Source organism: Podarcis raffonei, chromosome 9 (assembly GCF_027172205.1).
Source record: "Podarcis raffonei isolate rPodRaf1 chromosome 9, rPodRaf1.pri, whole genome shotgun sequence".
Lineage (NCBI taxonomy): Eukaryota > Metazoa > Chordata > Lepidosauria > Squamata > Lacertidae > Podarcis > Podarcis raffonei.
This window is the reverse complement of record NC_070610.1, coordinates 69,528,582-69,547,076: the sequence shown is the minus strand read 5'-3', so window position 1 is coordinate 69,547,076 and position 18,495 is coordinate 69,528,582. Positions and strand designations below refer to the sequence as shown.

Genomic DNA, 18,495 nt, shown 5'->3' with positions numbered 1-18,495 from the left:
AGCTTTTCTTCCTTTTTCATAACACAAACTCCTGGTCTCTCTAAATATATATGTTTTAATACAAATATTGACTCAGCCTGAGTCCTGTGTGTTTTCTTTCCTCAGGCCAAATCCTTTACGGCCGCGTGATGTGGAATCCTGAGCAGAATCTCAACTCTGCCTACAAACTGCAGCTGGAAAAAGTCTATCTCTGCACAGGGAAGGATGGCTATGTGCCTTTCTTTGACCCGACGGGGACCATCTACAACGAGGGTCCGCAGTATGGCTGCATCCAACCCAGCAAACACCTGAAGCACAGATTTCTGCTGCTGGTACATTGTGTAACTCTAGCATCTTGGGGCAAGGCTTTGAAGGGCAACCACCCTGGGCTTAGGGTGGATGTGGACAGCCGTTGTAGCACACGTCTGGCAGGGGGACAGAAAGGATATCCAGAGGGGATCCTCTGAAGATACATTTACCAAGTTACAGTGGTACCTTGGGTTACAGATGCTTCAGGTTACAGACTCCGCTAACCCAGAAATAGTACCTTGGGTTAAGAACTTTGCTTCAGGATGAGAACAGAAATCGTGCTCTGGTGGCGCGGCAGCAACAGGAGGCCCCATTAGCTAAAGTGGTGCTTCAGGTTAAGAACAGTTTCAGGTTAAGTACAGACCTCCAGAACGTATTAAGTACTTAATCCAAGGTTCCACTGTATAGGTTACTACAGTGCAGTGCAACTACTTGCTAAACCCCAAGGCTGGCCCCCAGCATCAGGCAAGGTCAAATTTGCCTCTGGTGGGCATTATTAAAAGACAGCTAAATGTCAATAGAATCATAGAGCTGGAAGCAACCTCAAAGGTGAATTAGACCAGACTTTGCCCACTTGGACTACAACACCCATCAGCCACAGCCAGCACAATGGGCATTGTAGTCCAAAACATCTGGAGGGCATCTGAAGTTGAAAACAAAGGTTGAAAGATGAGACTCTTAACCTCAGGGTCATGGGTTTGAGCCCCATGTTGGGCAAAAAAATTCTTGTCTTGCAGGGAATTGACCCTCATGGTCCCTTCCAACTCTGCAATTCTGTGATTCTAATTTCAGGTAACAGAGCTGAGAAGGGCCCTTTTACTTGAGACCCCGAGGAACTGCTGCCAATCAAGAGCAGACAGCACTGGGCTCGATTGGCAGTGGTCCTAAATAGCCAGTGTGCCAGTGTGGTGTAGTGGTTAAGAGCGGTAGTCTCGTAATCTGGTGAACCGGGTTCGCGTCTCCGCTCCTCCACATGCAGCTGCTGGGTGACCTTGGGCTAGTCATACTTCTTGAAGTCCCTCAGCCCCACTCACCTCACAGAGTGTTTGTTGTGGAGGACGAAAAGAAAGGAGAATGTTAGCCGCTTTGAGACTCCTTAAAGGGAGTGAAAGGCGGGATATCAAATCGAAATCCAAACATGCAATTTACTGTTAGTTCCATGAGAGAAGCAGTAAGTGTGGTGAATTAAGAGGAAACACCACACTGATCATTGTTCCTCTCTCCTTAGACAGTAGGTCTGTTGGTTTTAGTATTATAGTTGTCATTGAAATTCTACTCAGTATTGATCCAGAGTAGATTCCAATGCACTGTATAGTTAGCAGAGTAACAACTTAAACACGTTGCAGGATTCCCAAAAAATAGACCAGAGGCAATTATATTTCATCCAGCAGAGCTTGACTGCTACTGAAGGCAAATGAGCATAATGGTCACAAATCCAATACGTTCAGGATTGGCACAGTCCATAAGAAATCCAGTTGCAACAGACTTAACTTAAACTTACAATAACTTACGATGCCTAAACCTTAACACTGAGCATGCTATGTAGAGAACACCACACCAGAAAGAAAAGAGATAGAAAAATAAAGTGAAACTCAGGTTCCTTCTGGCCTTACTATTATAGTCAGCATGACCTTGATAGAAAGAGATTAGAGAACCAGTTTAAACCAGCTTTACTCAGCTTCTCTGAAGGAATAACCCAAACATCATGAACCTTCTGCTTGTTTCTTTCACACAGAGAAGCTTCCAGAACCCTCTTGAATTAATTAGAACAGGAAAGATCTCTAGACATCAGATCAATACTTTCTGCACCAAGAAATGCAAACTGACAGTAGTTATACAGGTGTCAAAAGTCCTGTTGGCCTAGAAATTGAATTAAACAAACTGAACTTAATAGATTGGGACAATTAGCTAGGAGGAAAAAAGATACAGATCAGCACACAGTAGTTGTGTACCTCTTCCCTTTGGCCAACCTGCTGCCTGCTTCTCCAGGGAGCCATCTTTGGACAATGATGCAATTCTTTGTAGGCCTGCTCTCTTAAGAGCATGTTGTCTCCATTTACCTTCTAATCATGGGCTACTGCTCCCTTCCAATTCCAGGACAGGACTCAGCCAGAAGCGACTGACAAATACTTCCACGATGTACCTTTCGATGCCTGTTTTGCTTCTGAGCTGTCGGATTTCCACCTGGTCAGCAGCATGCCTGGAGTAGACGGCTTCATCATGAAGGTGGATGCCCTCTACAAGGTGGGTAGGATACAAGTTAATGTCCCAGGTGCAAATGTCATGGTTTTAATTCTACAAATTGATTGTGCAATGGAACACTAGAATCTATGCCTTCTCATTGCTCGGTGTGTGGAAATTGAGGGGGAGCGGGGGATCTGGGTATGCCAACTTTGCTCAAAATGATGCCCTTGAGATGTTTTGCAGAGCAACTCGCATCAGCCCCAGTCATCACAGCAAGGGTAGAGCGGATGCAGGTTGTTGTTCCAAAGATCTAGAGGGCAGCAGGTTGAAAAAGGCTCATAGGCACTGCCATCTTCCTTAGATGAGACGAGATGGCACTGTGGGCAGGTGGTTCATCTGCCCAAGGGAGTAGTGTCAATCCTCTATTAAATGGGTTTATACCTGTTGTTCTTGTTTAGTCGTGTCCTACTCTTCGTGACACGGGTGGCGCTGTGGGTAAAACCTCTGCGCCTAGGACTTGCTGATTGCATGGTCGGCGGTTCGAATCCCCGCGGTGGGGTGCGCTCCCGTCGTTCGGTCCCAGCGCCTGCCAACCTAGCAGTTCGAAAGCACCCCTGGGTGCAAGTAGATAAATAGGGACCGCTTACCAGCGGGAAGGTAAATGGCGTTCCGTGTGCTGTGCTGGCTCGCCAGATGCAGCTTGTCACGCTGGCCACGTGACCCGGAAGTGTCTGCGGACAGCGCTGGCTCCCGGCCTATAGAGTGAGATGAGCGCACAACCCTAGAGTCTGGCAAGACTGGCCCGTACGGGCAGGGGTACCTTTACCTTTACTCTTCGTGACCCCATGGACCAGAGCACGCCAGGCACTCCTGTCTTCCACTGCCTCCCACAGTTTGGTCACGCTCATGTTTGTAGCTTCGAGAACACTGTCCAACCATCTCGTCCTCTGTCATCCCCTTCTCCTTGTGCCCTCCATCTTTCCCAACATCAGGGTCTTTTCCAGGGAGTCTTCTCTTCTCATAAGGTGGCCAAAGTATTGGAGCCTCAGCTTCAGGATCAGCCCTTCCAGTGAGCACTCAGGGCTGATTTCCTTCAGAATGGAGAGGTTTGATCTTCTCGCAGTCCATGGGACTCTCAAGAGTCTCCTCCAGCACCATAATTCAAAAGCATCAATTCTTTATGGTTCAGCTCTCACTTCCATACATCACTACTGGGAAAACCATAGCTTTAACTATACGGACCTTTGTTGGCAAGGTGATGTCTCTGCTTTTTAAGATGCTGTCTAGTAATATGCTTACGAAGGGCAATTGTCTGGAATTATAGTTCTGTTTTTGGAATTCTACTGCTCCCTCCTCTCCATTTGCAGTTGAGTGCTCCTTGTTGTATCTTTATCACTGGGAGTGCCTTTCAAGGGGGTGCTATCAAAACATAAGGAATAAACAAATAATTCCCTTTATCCAGTAACTGAAAAGTTAGGTTTGGGGGCTGGGCAGTGAGGGTTTTCACTGAAGCATCTAGTGAAGGCTCTCTTTTTTTAGTTTATTTTTGTGCGCCCCTTGTGTCTTTTTGAACAGGTGGAAACCGGGCATCAGTGGTACCTCCAAGTGATCTACGTCATTGGCCCTGAGACCATTGCGGGTCCCCGGGTACCACGTTCTCTGGTGCAGCAGCTGCGGCGCAGCCGCCGGGATCTTGCGGGCCCCAAGGGTGGCCTGATCCTAGACGACTCCTTGATCTACGACAACGAAGGAGACCAGGTGAAGAATGGCACGAACATGAAGTCTCTCAACCTGGAGCAGCAAGAGGCGGTGGCTGCCGCTTCCCTGTCGCAGACGGGGGCGTCCATCGGCAGCGCCTTCGCGGCCATCATGCTCCTCCTGCTGATTCTCCTGGTCTTCTGCTTCGTGACCAGGAAGTGTCGGAAGCATAGGAAAAAGAAAAAGGTGGCGAGGGACGCCGTGGAGCAGTATCCTCTCAACACCAAAGTGGAGGCCGCCAAGAGGAACACAGAGGGCGTCGAGAAGAACGTCAACAGACAGTATTGCACCGTGAAGAACCTGAACGTACTCTGCGAAAGCGATGGGGCCTACAAGGCCCAAGGGGCAAAGGTTAAGCAGGTGAACTTGGCGGTGAAAGTCCACAACAATTTACACGACGGAACAGAAGTCTAGTAGCCCGTGCACAACTTTTCTTTTTCCTTTTTGTAATATCTTTTTTATAAATTGTACAAAGGAAATTGGAGCCAGGGTGGGGGTGGGGGTAAACTATGGTTTGTTGGTTTTTTTAAAAAAGAAACCATCCCTGATATTTTTGTAACGGTCTTCATGGGTGGTGGGGAGAGAAAGGGAGGAGCGATACCTTTTTGGTCATTGTTTGCTTGAGCGGTGAACAAGCAACACGTCTTTGCACGCTTCCACTCCGCAACGGAGCTACCTCACTGAGAAGCAGGCCTGCGTTGAGGCACTGAATTGAGTCTCTTGGATGACAGCATTCCATTCACACACCCATCCAGCCTCCAGTGCTCAGTTTCCTGTATCTTCCACTGCACAATGGGGTTGATTAAACACTAGAAGGGTGCCGAATGCAAATGAGGCTTCTTGGAGGTGGAAGAAGCAACAGGGCAGTAATTCTTGTGGTCCACTGCTTCCTCTCGCAGCCACTATTGCATCAGTTACATTGGAACCTGCTCAGGTTCAACCATATCTACACACCGGTTCCTCCAACTGCTGAATGAAAGTGAAGCACGCTGCGGCAGCATTAGAGGAAGCGGGCAGGGATTTAAGGGCTTCTCTTTGAGCCAGTCACACATGACAGAAGTCTCAGCTTTTAAAGTTCATTTTAGTTGCTAATTATCCTTTCTCTTTCTTTCTTTCTTTCCTTCCTTCCTTCCTTCCTGCTGTCATGGTGCAGGTAACATGTTAAGCCAAATGTATAATGCATTCTCTTTGAGCAAAAGTAAGATCTGATCACCACTATTACTAGAACTACCACTGCCATATATATTTGGTGATGCCCAACTAAGTTGTATTCAGAATAGCAGGCTATCTCCCATTGCTTATTTAGTGCCAAAAATGTGCTGGGTAATATTCAGCCGGTCTCCACTTAAGTAGAAGAAGTGGTTTCTTCCTCCGTAGAAACACTTAATGTTAATTTCTCAAATGTCTGAATTGTCATACATTTCTGAATTTTCTCCAGTCCAGAATTCCATGAGTGTTCCATTGGACACCCAGAAATCCAAGCAGAGCAGGCTTTCTCAATTGTTTCAGTGGGGTGAGCCAATGTACAAACGGAAAGGAGTATATGTTTGCGGGTTGGCTCCCTCCCTTGACATGAATGGGGAAATCATTTCACGAGGGAGCTTCACACATGCATTGGAACTTCAGTGCCTGGAATAGACTGTAGAACAATTACGTTCTGCTGTTAGTGCCTAAGCATACCTACTTGGATATACATACCATTGAGAACAAGGAACTTGTTCCTGAGTAAGCATACAGAAGATCAGATTGCACATACGTAAATACAGTGACCTCCATAGGAGATGAGCAAATATTTGTGGATATTGAAGAAGAACCACTCTGATTTCAGAAATGTTGGGTATAAATGCATTGTATGCAGTGTGCCTAATCTTATTACTGTTTGGTCTGCTGCAAATCTGCTGTGACAGTCTCATCATAGCGGCTGGTTTTGGGACAATTATGAAGCTGGCGGACCGTGGTGGAATATTTCACCTGGCTGAGATTGCCAATATATTTTCTGTAGATGCACACTTGAAAGTGTCGAAAGACCTGTAATCGTTGCTTTACTTTGTTTGATTCACGCAATCACTTTGTATACCTTTTGATCGATGCCAACAGGCAGTATTGGATTTCCCTCAGACGCACACTGGCCCATTTATTCACAGTTTCAGCATTCTGCCATTCATAATTAAGCAACATCCATGATGCTTTGAAGAAGTCTTGTGAATGCTTTGACCTGTGTTCAGATTGTTCCCGTGTGTGCCCTGGACTGAAGACACTTCCCAGGGCTTGTCAAACAGTGAACTGAACATTCTGTTGGACGATTCACATGTGTGGGTTGACCCTAGGTGGAGAAGGGCCATTTGCGTTGACATAAAACCATCATACAGATTGGGACTGGAGCTTTCGCTACCAGGATGTTGTGTACAAGGTCTAGCCTGTTGCCCCACTTCAGAGCCTGATACGCAATGCAATTGAATGCACAGAGCCCCTGCCTTTGTGAGCTGTCCTCATTCAGACCAACAAACCCTGCCCTCCATTGAAGTGAATGTGCGTGGTGGAGTTCATTGCATACATTGAAACCTCTGGGCCCACAGCAGCCTGCTGAATCTGGGGAAGAACACCAGAGCCGCCAGAGTGGTCTTGGAACAGGGAGCCCTGGGTCTGAAGAAGAAGAAGTGGAGGAGGAGGAGGAGTTTGGATTTGATATCCCGCTTTATCACTACCCTAAGGAGTCTCAAAGCAGCTAACATTCTCCTTTCCCTTCCTCCCCCCCCCCAACAAACACTCTGTGAGGTGAGTGGGGCTGAGAGACTTCAGAGAAGTGTGACTGGCCCAAGGTCACCCAGCAGCTGCATGGGGAGGAGCAGAGATGCGAACCCAGTTCACCAGATTACGAGTCTACTGCTCTTAACCACTACACCACACTAAGTCTCTGCTCAGAAGCCAAGCTGATTGGTTGATCTAGGGCAAGTCTTCAGGCCTGTCCTACCTCACAGGGTGGTTGTGAGGGTTAAAATGGCATGACCCCCCCACGAGTGGCATTCTGGGCTCCTTGAAAAGGTAGAATAAAACGGTAAAAAAAATGATATTGCAGAAGAGATACTCTGGCATGGCAGGCAGGATCTTGTGCCAAGTTATTTAGTGCTGGAATGCCAACATTGTGTATGCATGGTGTTGCCAAAACTAGGGGAACCATGGAAAATCCATCTCAGTAGTAGTACAGAGCATCTTGCACATTGGTGTTGCTATACGAATAATGATTGCAATGCTGTTGAAACAAGAGACAATAAGCACATATACGTTCTCCTAAATTGTACAACTGCTAGCACATGGATATTGCATATTGCTGTTTGTCACCAAATGTTCAAGTGTTGAGGCCTGCAGGCATACAAGTCCTACCCCCTTTCAATATGCATACTTCCCCCATTCCGAGAGAAAGTTCTTTTAAGTTGCTCTGAGTAAATCTCATTTGGTGCTATCAACCCATTTTCTTGAAACTTGCCTTTTTATGTATTCTGGAGCATTGGTCATTTTGTTACGGGACGAATGGTTTTTATTTCCATGATACCCTTTTCTCTGCATTGTTGCTGGGTTTTTGTTTTGCTAATAAAAACCACATTTGGTTACTTTTCAACTGAACTTGCCTTTCAATCTAAATTGGTTGCACAGACCTACCCAGATCGGCCAGGCAGATTTCATCACGTTTGCCTTCAACCAACATTTCAGAGATGTAAAGAGCAATGCAGACACCAGCATAGGTGCGAGGCAAAAACCTTCCTTTTCTCACAGGCCGATCTGTGGCCTTTCTCAGGGGTGAGAGATGGGGTAGTATTGTTTTTGTCCATTGTTGTAAACAAAATCTGGTTTTGTTCCCTTATGGTCTTGTACACAAGAGCCTTTATAGAGTCCTTTGTAGGTTCTCCATCAGTAGGAGAAAATAAGAGGCCAACCAGAGAATATTCAGAAGCAAAGAAGCTTGTAAGCCTGATCTTTATTGATCTGTTGCAACAGGGTGCTCCCTTCACACACAGGAGAGTGGAGGAGGACCCAGAACAAAGGTGTGCCTCCCCTTATATAGACATTTTGAAATTCCCTACTCAGGAGCTCAAGACCACCCCCAGAAACATCATACATACATCACAGAAGGGGTGTAGCCCAAGACCACCCCCCAGATACATCCTACCTACATCATATAAAAGGCGGTCTACAACAGAAATCTGAGTGCATTGTTTATCTCCTGTCTGCCTGGTTATCTGATAATGCCTCATCTGATTGCCTTTTCTGGTAGTTTTTCTGGGGGAGTCTACATCGCCCTTGTTCTCCCCTCACACCTTTTACAGTGATCGGCCGTGATCGACTGTATCAGAGCCCTTCCCTCGACCTGCCACAGAGTGTATCACACAGGGAATCTCCAAAATGTCTATATAAGATCAGGCTTACTAGCTGCTTTGCTTCTCAATATTCTCTGGTTGGCCTCTGTTATTTTCTCCTACCGACGGAGAACCTACAAAGGACTCTATAAGGGCTCTTGTGTACCCCATAAGGGAACAAGACCAGATTTTGTTCAACACCATTACCATGTTATATATTCTTGTGCTTTTATATTGTAAGCTGGCAATGGAAGACAGGGGAGAAAAGCAGCCCAGTGTGTTCACCAAGGCTACAAAGAGGAGGGCTGTATCTTTGCAGTGTCATAAAGCAGGGTGGGAACTTCAGGCCCTCCAGGGCTCTTCACCTGGCCCTGGGATTCTCCTCAGGCCTCCCCTCTCTTCAGCCCTGCTCCATGCCATCTTTTCCTGCCTGCAACAATCTTCTAACTGTGATAATTTCTCTTGTGTGCCTGGGTGGTGAGGAGTTAGACACCTCTGGAATGTTGCATGGCTGGAAAGTAGCCTGCAGTCCGCAGGTCGCTTCCAGACGACCCATTTGTTGAACCCACCTCCCTATAAGTTTGCACAAACTTTGCGGTACTGTACTATAAAGCATTCAGATTTGTTTATGGGGAGATTAGACGACGTGGTAGCAAACAATCGCCATACCACGCTTTCCAGCGCGTTCCCCTATCACTTTCCTCACTGAATGGAAAAACAACTCTGCAGCTGCGTAAAAACGCCCTTTATTTTTTAATTCCCCTTGGCTTTGGCGCCCCTTTCCTTTTTGGCCAAGCGCCCGCGCACTGAGCAAATACATGGGATGCTAATACAGCAGCCATGCAGTCCAGACAAAAAGACACGTCGTGCTAAAGCGGAGCGCTTTCCCTGTGGGATGCCTGCCTGCCTCACAACTCTTAGCAAAGCGCAGCAGCGCCGTAGTTCGAGCCTCCCGGCTCTTCCGGGGTTGCAGCGAGACCAAGAGTGACGAGAAATAGCCCGACAGCAAGCTGGGATGGGCCGGCCGTGAGCCCTGCCTCCATCCCCGGCGTCGTAGCCCAGCAGGTGGGGCCGAGCGAGGGCGGAGCGCAACTTTCCCTCGGCAGCGCCTACACTCCCGGGGCGCTTTTTCCCTTTGCAAACTCGCGGCTCCTGGGGCGCGTCTGGCTGTTGCTGGCGGGTAAGTCATGGAGAGCAAAGGACGCCTGACTTTCTACTCCACCTCTCGGGCGCCGGGGGGACCCCATTGAGGCGGGCGGGCGCGCGCTTTCGTGCCGCACCTCTCGCGCTTCGGCCGGTGCAGTACCCCGAGGCGCCCCAGCCGCGCCTTCTTGGCGCGCCGTCGCGGCTTCTTCCTGGGATTATTGGAAACGGTGCGCTTTGCGCGCTTGAGGCAGCAGTTTTGCCCCACCAGGAGTGCCAGCTCCTGAATTTTGTGGGTGCTCGGGCACCCAGGGCCCCGGCGCCTATGCCAGGCAACTTTCGATGGGGAACATAGGTGTCAATTCCCTGGGGCCCTGGATGCCCAAGCTGAGCACCCACAAAATTCCGTGCCAGGGCCATGGCACCTACGGCTCCAGGCATCCAGGGTCGCGGGGCCAAGTTGACACTCCTGTTGCCTGGGGAATCTTCGGGGGTGCAGCGGGAGAAACTCCCACCCCACCCCCCATTCCGACGAGGCTGGTTTAGGACTTCCGATGGGTTTCCATCTCTGGCCTGGTTTCATACAACAGCCTCAGTCCTAATATAGATATTGCCCAACATGGGTTTGGGATTCCTCTCCCTCCCCACGCCTATTTTTGTTAGAGCTTTCTTGAAACTCTCTGGGGTGCAGGATCTACTTCCTATTGTGTGTTGCTAATGTGCAGGGAAAGGACATGATGACTCATAGGGATGGAATCATGGGTGAATGAAGCTTTTTCACATGTTAGCAGCACTCCTGTAATGTTTCAAGGTAAAGCTGAGTGGAACTGCATACTTGTGATCTGGCTTGGATCAAAGGCCTCTCAGTTCATGGAAAGCAAACATTTGAGGGAGAAACTTTCCGTGTGCAGGGAATGTGGTGGAGCTTCATAATATATAACACACACACTTGCACACACCTGCAGTTTGGAGCGGGGTGGTCCTGAGAGGACTATACCATGTAAAAAAATCTGGACACTTGATTTGGTTTAAGGATTAGAGAAGTTCATGGAGCATCGGTCTATCTGTGGCTGTTATCTATAATAGACATTAATTGGGGCTGCCACACGTCCAGAATTTCCTGGACATAGCTGGGATTTGGCTGTTGAAAACAGCTGTTTGGGTGGAAGTCACTGACATGTCTGGGAAAATCTGGACATATGGCAATCTATGTTGGAAGTGCATATTTTGGTGAATTCCCTTTAAAATAGCTCAGAAGGAAAAAAACCTCAGCAACTTTGCCAAAAAAGGCTTTACAACGTTTGTGTCCAGATTTTCATTTTTTGAAATATGGCAACCCTACATTAATGAAACCTTGGCAGGATATCTTGGTATATAATACGATGCCGTGGTTAAAAGTGTGATGGTGGCAGTCTTAATCACGCTTTCTTTCAGCGAGCCGCTTTTGGAGAGTGTGTGTTGGGACAGATGGAATTCTGTATGGGCGGAGTAATCCCAACTTTCCCTGCTAATATTGCTCTAAGTTTGTATAGAGACTGTGTTGATCAACACTTGGTAAACTCTCTGGGAAACCTGCTATATGACTGCCCATTACACCTTGGTCTCTTGAAAAACCAACAATCTGTATGAGCCCTGAGAGATAGTGAAGGCTGATAAACTCTTAATAACCCTATGACAGTCTGAAGCCAGCTTGAGTCGACATCTACACTGTCTGTGCTTCAGTGCAGGAAGAAAAGAAGGGCTGCTGAACCCTCATTGCCCTGCTTACCTCCACAGGTCGCTTCTAGATGACCTGTATGCTAAGCAGTGGCTGGCTCAATCGGTTAGAGCATAGTGCCAAGGTTGCAGGTTCAATCCCCATATGGGACAGTTACATATTCCTGCATTTCAGGGGGTTGGACTAGATGATCCTTAGGGTCCCTTCCAGCTTTACAATTCTATGATTCTCTTGATTTTCACTCCTCCTGAGTCGTTTGCACAAGGTGTCTGGGCTGGTTAAAGGTAAAGGGACCTCTGACCATTAGGTCCAGTCATGGCCGACTCTGGGGTTGCGACGCTCATCTCGCTTTACTGGCCGAGGGAGCCGGCGTACAGCTTCTGGGTCATGTGGCCAGCATGACTAAGCCACTTCTGGCGAACCAGAGCAGCGCACGGAAGCGCCGTTTACCTTCCCTCCAGAGTGGTACCTATTTATCTACTTGCACTTTGACGTGCTTTCGAACTGCTAGGTTGGCAGGAGCAGGGACCGAGCAACGGGAGCTCACCCGTCGTGGGGATTCGAACTGCTGACCTTCTGATCGGCAAGTCCTAGGCTCTGTGGTTTAACCCACAGCACCACCCGCGTCCCTTGTCTGGGCTGGTTAGACACCTCTGATTCTGATCTGTTTGTGGGAAGGTTAGACAGCACTGTGTGAAGCAATGGCTATCCCATATTTTCTAGTAAATTGCATTGCTACTTTCCTTTTCAATTTTTTTTAAAGCAGATTTGTTGATCAGTAGTGCCTTTGATTGTGTGCAACCTTAATTTGTTGGCATGTGACTGAATCACTTTTAAAAAATAACAGTAATCTGGAACTGCCTAGAGTCCGCCTCAAAGCAGCATACAGTGGTACCTCAGGTTACATACGCTTCAGGTTGCACACTCCGCTAACCCAGAAATAGTGCTTCAGGTTAAGAACTTTGCTTCAGGATAAGAACAGAAATCGGGCTCCAGCGGCGCGGCAGCAGTAGGAGGCCCCATTAGCGAAAGTGGTGCTTCAGGTTAAGAACAGTTTCAAGTTAAGAACGGACCTCTGGAACGAATTAAGTACTTAACCTGAGGTACCACTGTATTTTATCAGGTGCTGAAGTGAGCCCTGCTTGGAGAGGTGTATGCCTTGCGTGCATACCCCATTTGTTATCTAAACCAGAACCCCACCTGTGCTTTATATGATACTGGGGAAGACCCACATTTGAAGAGATGGCTTTTCCCTCATTGTCCCTGGTGTGTCCTTCCTTCACTAAGCCTGGTTTTGAGAAGCAGAGGAAAGTTCTCTAACTGCTTTTACTCCTCTGCAACCCTTGTTTCCATAACTTCAGGTTGGGTGGGGCAAATTTCTCCCAAGCAAAACACTGAGCTAACTTTATGCATTAAGCCCTGTGTGCTTGTGGCAAACGAACATCCCTGTTTAAGGATCTGAGTCAATACGCCTTTTCCTGTGTTGCGTATTTGAGCTTGGATAGTTTCCAAAGTTCTCTGGGTAAAAAAATAAAATAAACCATGGGTGGGAGGATGTTAGATATACAGTGTATTCCCTCTCCTATTCATTCCCTGTCGCCTGTGACTCAGGCCAGAATGGTGAGTTATTCAGAAGCCTGTTTTTATTGGGGGGGGGGGGATGAATGGGAATGGAGACTTTGCAAACACAAATCAGCGGTTGGGAGGGGTGTTGATGCTGTGTCCAAATGTAGCAAACTGTGGCTTGTACAAGCTGTAGTTCTCTTCTCAAATCAGGACCTGATACTATGGTTTGGAAACAAACAGTGGTTTGCTTCATTCAGGCAAAATGGTGCCTAAAACAGTTGTGGTGGAACGGAGTGCAGGAAGACATAGCTAACTGACCGCAACAGTCAGAGGGAGCTGGTTTTTGTTGCCAGTTTCACAGTGTGTGCACAGGCCTCACTATAGATTTGTAGATGTAGACTTATTGTGAATCTTAAAAGGTGCAGAACGGGATTTTGATACCCCCAGCAGCAACATCATGAGAATTGCCGCAGGAATGTATTGGAAAGAACATAATGCTAATTGTCTTCATTTTATTTTATAGCCTTTAAAAGCCCTTTAATATTTCAAAAAGCTCTTAAGTAGTGCTCACTATGTGCAATATAAAAACAATGTTCATTAAGTTAAAAATAGACCCTAAAAATACCCAACAGTATAAAAACAGGTAAAAGCAAATAAAACAGATTCAGGAGTTTCATACACATTAATCCAGGTCTGATCATAAGAATCAGAGAAAGCCCAGTGGAAAAGACGAGTCTTTACAAGAACAGACATCTTCTTTTCTTGTGTTAGTGTATTTTATAATAACATGCCCAGTGTTGAATTCTGTTAACATCTGGTTATTCTTCCAGAGTCATTCTGAGAGAAGATCATAATGGCTTCTGTTTGGGTGAGTAAAATCATGTCGTCCGCATACCTTACTCTTGTGCATTTGGGATCCTCTCTGTTTGCTTGGAGACTCAACTTTAGAGAGAAAAAACAGAGAAAGTCTGAGTCCTTTGCATGACACACTTCTGGCTGTTTTGCTCATGTGCCATTTTGAAAAACTATTGCCGGATAATGAAATTATTTGTTTAGTATGGAGATCACAGGTTTGCTTAAGGTCTGTTAGTATCTCAGCCAGCCAGCCAGGCTCGTCTGAGAAGGGCATCATCTAAAAGCAAATTCTGAGACATTGGGAGCTGCTTTGCACCAAAGTCAGATCCATTAGTCTTCTATCTCAGTAATGTTCAGCACCTTTCTAGTTTCAGACAGGGTGTATTTTCAGACAGGTGTGGTATTCAACTAACTTTTAGTCAGAGTTAGACCCATTGAAATTAACAAACATGACTCAGTTAATACCTCCTGCATAAAAAGCATGTGTTCTATCATTGAGCAGTAGTCCTTTCTAAGGTCTCTATTCCCCCAGCCTCCTCAGAATATCATCTTGCTGATAATGAAAATTTTTGCTCCACTTCCTTTCTTTGTAGAATTTGTAACAAACCTCTCAGTCAAGGGTAATTAACTGATAGATGGATTCAGACTCATGTGGTTAAACTGTTAAGGTTTCTCTAATGTGATGATTGCACTACTACTCATTCATTTGCTCGCTCATTCATTCATTTTTCCAGAAATTTATTCCACTTTCCTTAGCAGGAGTCCTACGTTATCTTGTAAATGGGTCACTCCTCATCCCAGAGGTGGAGAGGGGGAAACCCCACATTTAATCTTGTAGCTCCAAAGCTGTCACTTTTCTTTTAGGGAGAAGAGAATAAGCTATGAAAGATGGGCCTTGTTCCTCAATGCTAGCAAGAGCCTTGGCTTTGTAGCAAATGTTTCCCACATCCGAGTTCTCTCTCTGGGCAAAATATCGCCATGGAAGAAATTCGAGAAGTAGCTCCTAGGGTGACAGAAAAATCAGGTTCAGGAACTGCCTCTAGGTTTGAGGAGAGTCACTCTCTGGTAACATTGATGTGCCCTCTCTTGGTGTCTTTACCTGAGAGCAACATCCCACGACTATGAGCCGCCATTTTGTTGTTGTTGTTTAGTCGTTTAGTTGTGTCCGACTCTTCGTGACCCCATGGATCAGAGCACGCCAGGCAAACTGATGTTAGTAGCTTTGAGAACCCTGTCCAACCATCTCGTCCTCTGTCGTCCCCTTCTTCTTGTGCCCTCCATCTTTCCCAACATCAGGGTCTTTTCCAGGGAGTCTTCTCTTCTCATGAGGTGGCCAAAGTATTGGCGCCTCAGCTTCAGGATCTGTCCTTCCAGTGAGCATTGAGGGCTGATTTCCTTCAGAATGGATAGGTCTGATCTTCTTGCAGTCCATGGGACTCTCAAGAGTCTCCTCCAGCAATGAGCTGCCATTTTAATTTCCCAGAATGTTCCAGAATGCCCAACGTGGCAGCACTCTGGGGCACTATGGAAAATTAAAACGGGGTTGCCAAGCCCAGTATGGGAGTCTTGGGCTGGTGGCAGCAATGTGGGCCCTGCTGAGGTGATAGGGCTGGAACTGACCTGAAAAACTGGCCTGGCCAGTTTTTGTGGAAGGATTTCCAAATATGTTGGGAATGTGGCTAGGACATCCACATACTTTAGATACAATGAGGCTGTGGTTCTGTCAAGGTTATCACAGCAGGGTCCCTCAACCAGGTGTGCTCCCTGCAGCTTTGGACTACAACTCCCATCAGCCCCTGCTAGCAGGCACCAAGTAGGAGAAGGCTGCTCTGCGGGAACTGAAGAGCCACAGGCAGTTTAGTCCGTTACAGAAACAGGAAGGAAGCAGAAGATGGAGACGGCAGCTCATGTCTCCACTTCTGCAAACATCCTGGAGCCAGCAAATGTGTACAAAGCAGAGTAATGCCCACATGCAAGACTTCCCTGACTCACTGTCTACCTGGCTTCAACCACACTTTGTCTCCACAAATTGAAGGATTGGCTTTCCCTTTGCACATTTCCCTCAGCCTATCACACATAGTGCACACTGCTGCACCAGCAATCTCAGGAATGTGCGAGCTGCATGTGCCTTTCATTGTTCTTGACTGTGGCTGAATTTGAGCATGTTCAGAGCCCCACGCAGGCAGGATTTTGGCATCAGGAAAACTGCTTCGCCTTTATTTCTTCATTTCCAGTGGATGAACTAAGTCAACATTCCTGAATGGCTGAGCTCATAAGCTCCTGGTGTGTGTGTGTGTGTGTGTGTGTGTGTTTTCCCCCTTATCCACACCCAAGTGAATTTCCTCTGGCCTCCTCTGGTTAGATCAGATCTTATAAGCAAAAGGCCAGGACTTTGATTTGTTTGCTGCCCCATTATATTTTAAACTTAGAGAGGCTTATGAACATACATCTTATTTTAATGAATTGACTTTTGTGCAACTTCAGAAAGCTTTTACAGAGTCATGATTAAATACAATAAACTCTGCTTATAGAGATGGGAGACACAGAGGCATACCAAAAAACAAACGTGTCTGCATTAGGGGATGTCCTGAAGTAGAGGACCTTATGCATTATATCTTGCTCTGCCCCTTATATAATGAAGCAAGAGAAAGAGTTTTAGCACCTATAATGACAAGGTCCCCTGGCCAGAACCCCTCTGACGTGATTTTATATCTCCTCGCAGACACAGATAAGTATGTGACCTGGCGTGTAGCACTCTTTGCAACTGCCGCTAGGAAAATTAGACCAAATTATATAGCCAAGGTGGCCACCAACTGTAAAGGAGATGGATTTATTTGACCCTATCTACATCAAGCTATATTCTATCTTTATCACCAAACTCCGAATATAATTGCACATTGTATTAATTAACCTTATTTTTTAATATATCAGTGGCCATGTGATAATTTTAGCTTATAAATTTTATTGTTTAATGTCTTGTATATTAAGGTACTTTTATAGCTCTGTTTAGAGTAGCTAATGTCTTGATAATGTTAACGGAGAAATCTGAGGGCTCCTTTGGACAAAAAAACAAGGACACCAGCCAGGAGTACCAGAGCAAAACAGCAGCCAGTAGGCTTGGTCTTTATTGAAGACTGTCGTGACAGGACTCCTACCTGCCACAAGGTAGAACAAGATGGAAGCCCCGAACAAAAGAGCCCCCAAACTTTTATTAGCTGCTAATCCCCATGTTACACCCACCAAACTACATCACTAATACATCACGGTTACATCATGAAAGGGGAGGTCTGGTGGCAGTAATCTGAGCATCCTGGACCCTGCCCCATGGTTCTCCTTTATTATATCCATCAAAACTTATTTACACTGTTGAATTTATCTTAATGCTGCCAACGTTTTCAAGTGTACACAATCCCCCCCCCATATATTCAATAAACATTTTCCAATCTTCTTTAAATGTATGCTCTTCTTGTTCTCTTATTCTATATGTTAGATCCACAAGCTGCGCATATTCCATCAGTTTAAGTTGCATTCTTCTTTAGTTGGGAGTAGCTCGTTTTCCATTTTTGGTATTATAATAATAATAATAATAATAATAATAGACAATTCCTTTCTCCCTGCTTTCCCTATTTTAGGTTGGCACTAGGGGAACGATTCGGGATGCTCCTGGTTTTAATGCATCGAGAGATGCTGAAGCAATTCGGAAAGCAATTCGGGGAATAGGTAAGTGGTCTCGGTCCTCTGCGTCCTGCTCTGTTTCAGACAGGCAGGCAGAAGATCTGGTCAGATGTTGCCTCTCCCTAGGATTTCTGAATAAACACCACCTTCTGCATCTGGCTCAGCCTGCTTCATGTTGTCTTAGCGTTGCACCAGCTCTTGTGGTTTTGATGCCTGCAGTCACCCGCAGGATACTAAGCAAAGCAACCACTGATTAACTTTAGGATCAGCCTGAGGGCTTCCCTAGTACCCTTCTGTCTCTTCTGTCTCCAGTAGAGTCCAACCATGTAGCTCATGTGGAGTAGTTAAAGGAAAAGAGACCCCTGACCTTTAGGTCCAGTCGTGACCGACTCTGGGGTTGCAGCGCTCATCTCGCTTTACTGGCCGAGGGAGCCGGTGTACAGCTTCCGGGTCATTTGGCCAGCATGACTAAGCCGCTTCTGGTGAACCAGAGCAGCGCACAGAAACGCCGTTTACCTTCCCACCGGAGCGGTACCTATTTATCTACTTGCACTTTGACGTGCTTAGGTTGGCAGGAGCAGGGACTGCTAGGTTGGCAGGAGCAGGGACCAAGCGACGGGAGCTCACCCCGTCACGGGGATTCGAACCGCCGACCTTCTGATCGGCAAGCCCTAGGCTCTGTGGTTTAGACCACAGTGTCACCCGCTCATGTGGAGAGCCTGATGCAAATTGCACCCCCAAGCAGGAGTAAAAACTTTCTCTATCTGTTGGGAAATCTGTTAACAGTCGTTGGCCTCCCTCTGTCTCAAGAGGCAATGGAGTGTTCCTCCAGGGGGGAAGTCAACCCATTGCATTAGCAGCAGCAAAGTGACTTCTCTGGGGTGCAAGCCTAGGCAGTGTAGATGGAGCGCCTGGGCTGCCCAGATGACAAGACCCGCCCCCCTCTTGGCCCTGCTG

The 18,495-nt window shown here is 46.8% G+C and overlaps 2 protein-coding genes across 2 annotated transcripts in view; both read left to right on the top strand.

Moving 5' to 3' along the window:
* The window catches only part of FRAS1 (Fraser extracellular matrix complex subunit 1), a 354,385-nt gene extending 346,534 nt beyond the window's left edge, over window positions 1–7,851 (top strand). Inside the window, exons 71-73 of the mRNA XM_053404373.1 lie at window positions 106–311; window positions 2,386–2,532; window positions 4,048–7,851. Of these exons, the coding sequence (XP_053260348.1) occupies window positions 106–311; window positions 2,386–2,532; window positions 4,048–4,644 (950 nt within the window). The 3' untranslated portion in view covers window positions 4,645–7,851. The remainder of the gene's footprint in view (window positions 1–105; window positions 312–2,385; window positions 2,533–4,047) is intronic.
* A 1,781-nt stretch (window positions 7,852–9,632) lies between these two features.
* The window catches only part of ANXA3 (annexin A3), a 42,244-nt gene continuing 33,381 nt past the window's right edge, over window positions 9,633–18,495 (top strand). The window contains exons 1-3 of the mRNA XM_053404329.1: window positions 9,633–9,762; window positions 13,839–13,876; window positions 17,496–17,583. Of these exons, the coding sequence (XP_053260304.1) occupies window positions 13,862–13,876; window positions 17,496–17,583 (103 nt within the window). The 5' untranslated portion in view covers window positions 9,633–9,762; window positions 13,839–13,861. The remainder of the gene's footprint in view (window positions 9,763–13,838; window positions 13,877–17,495; window positions 17,584–18,495) is intronic.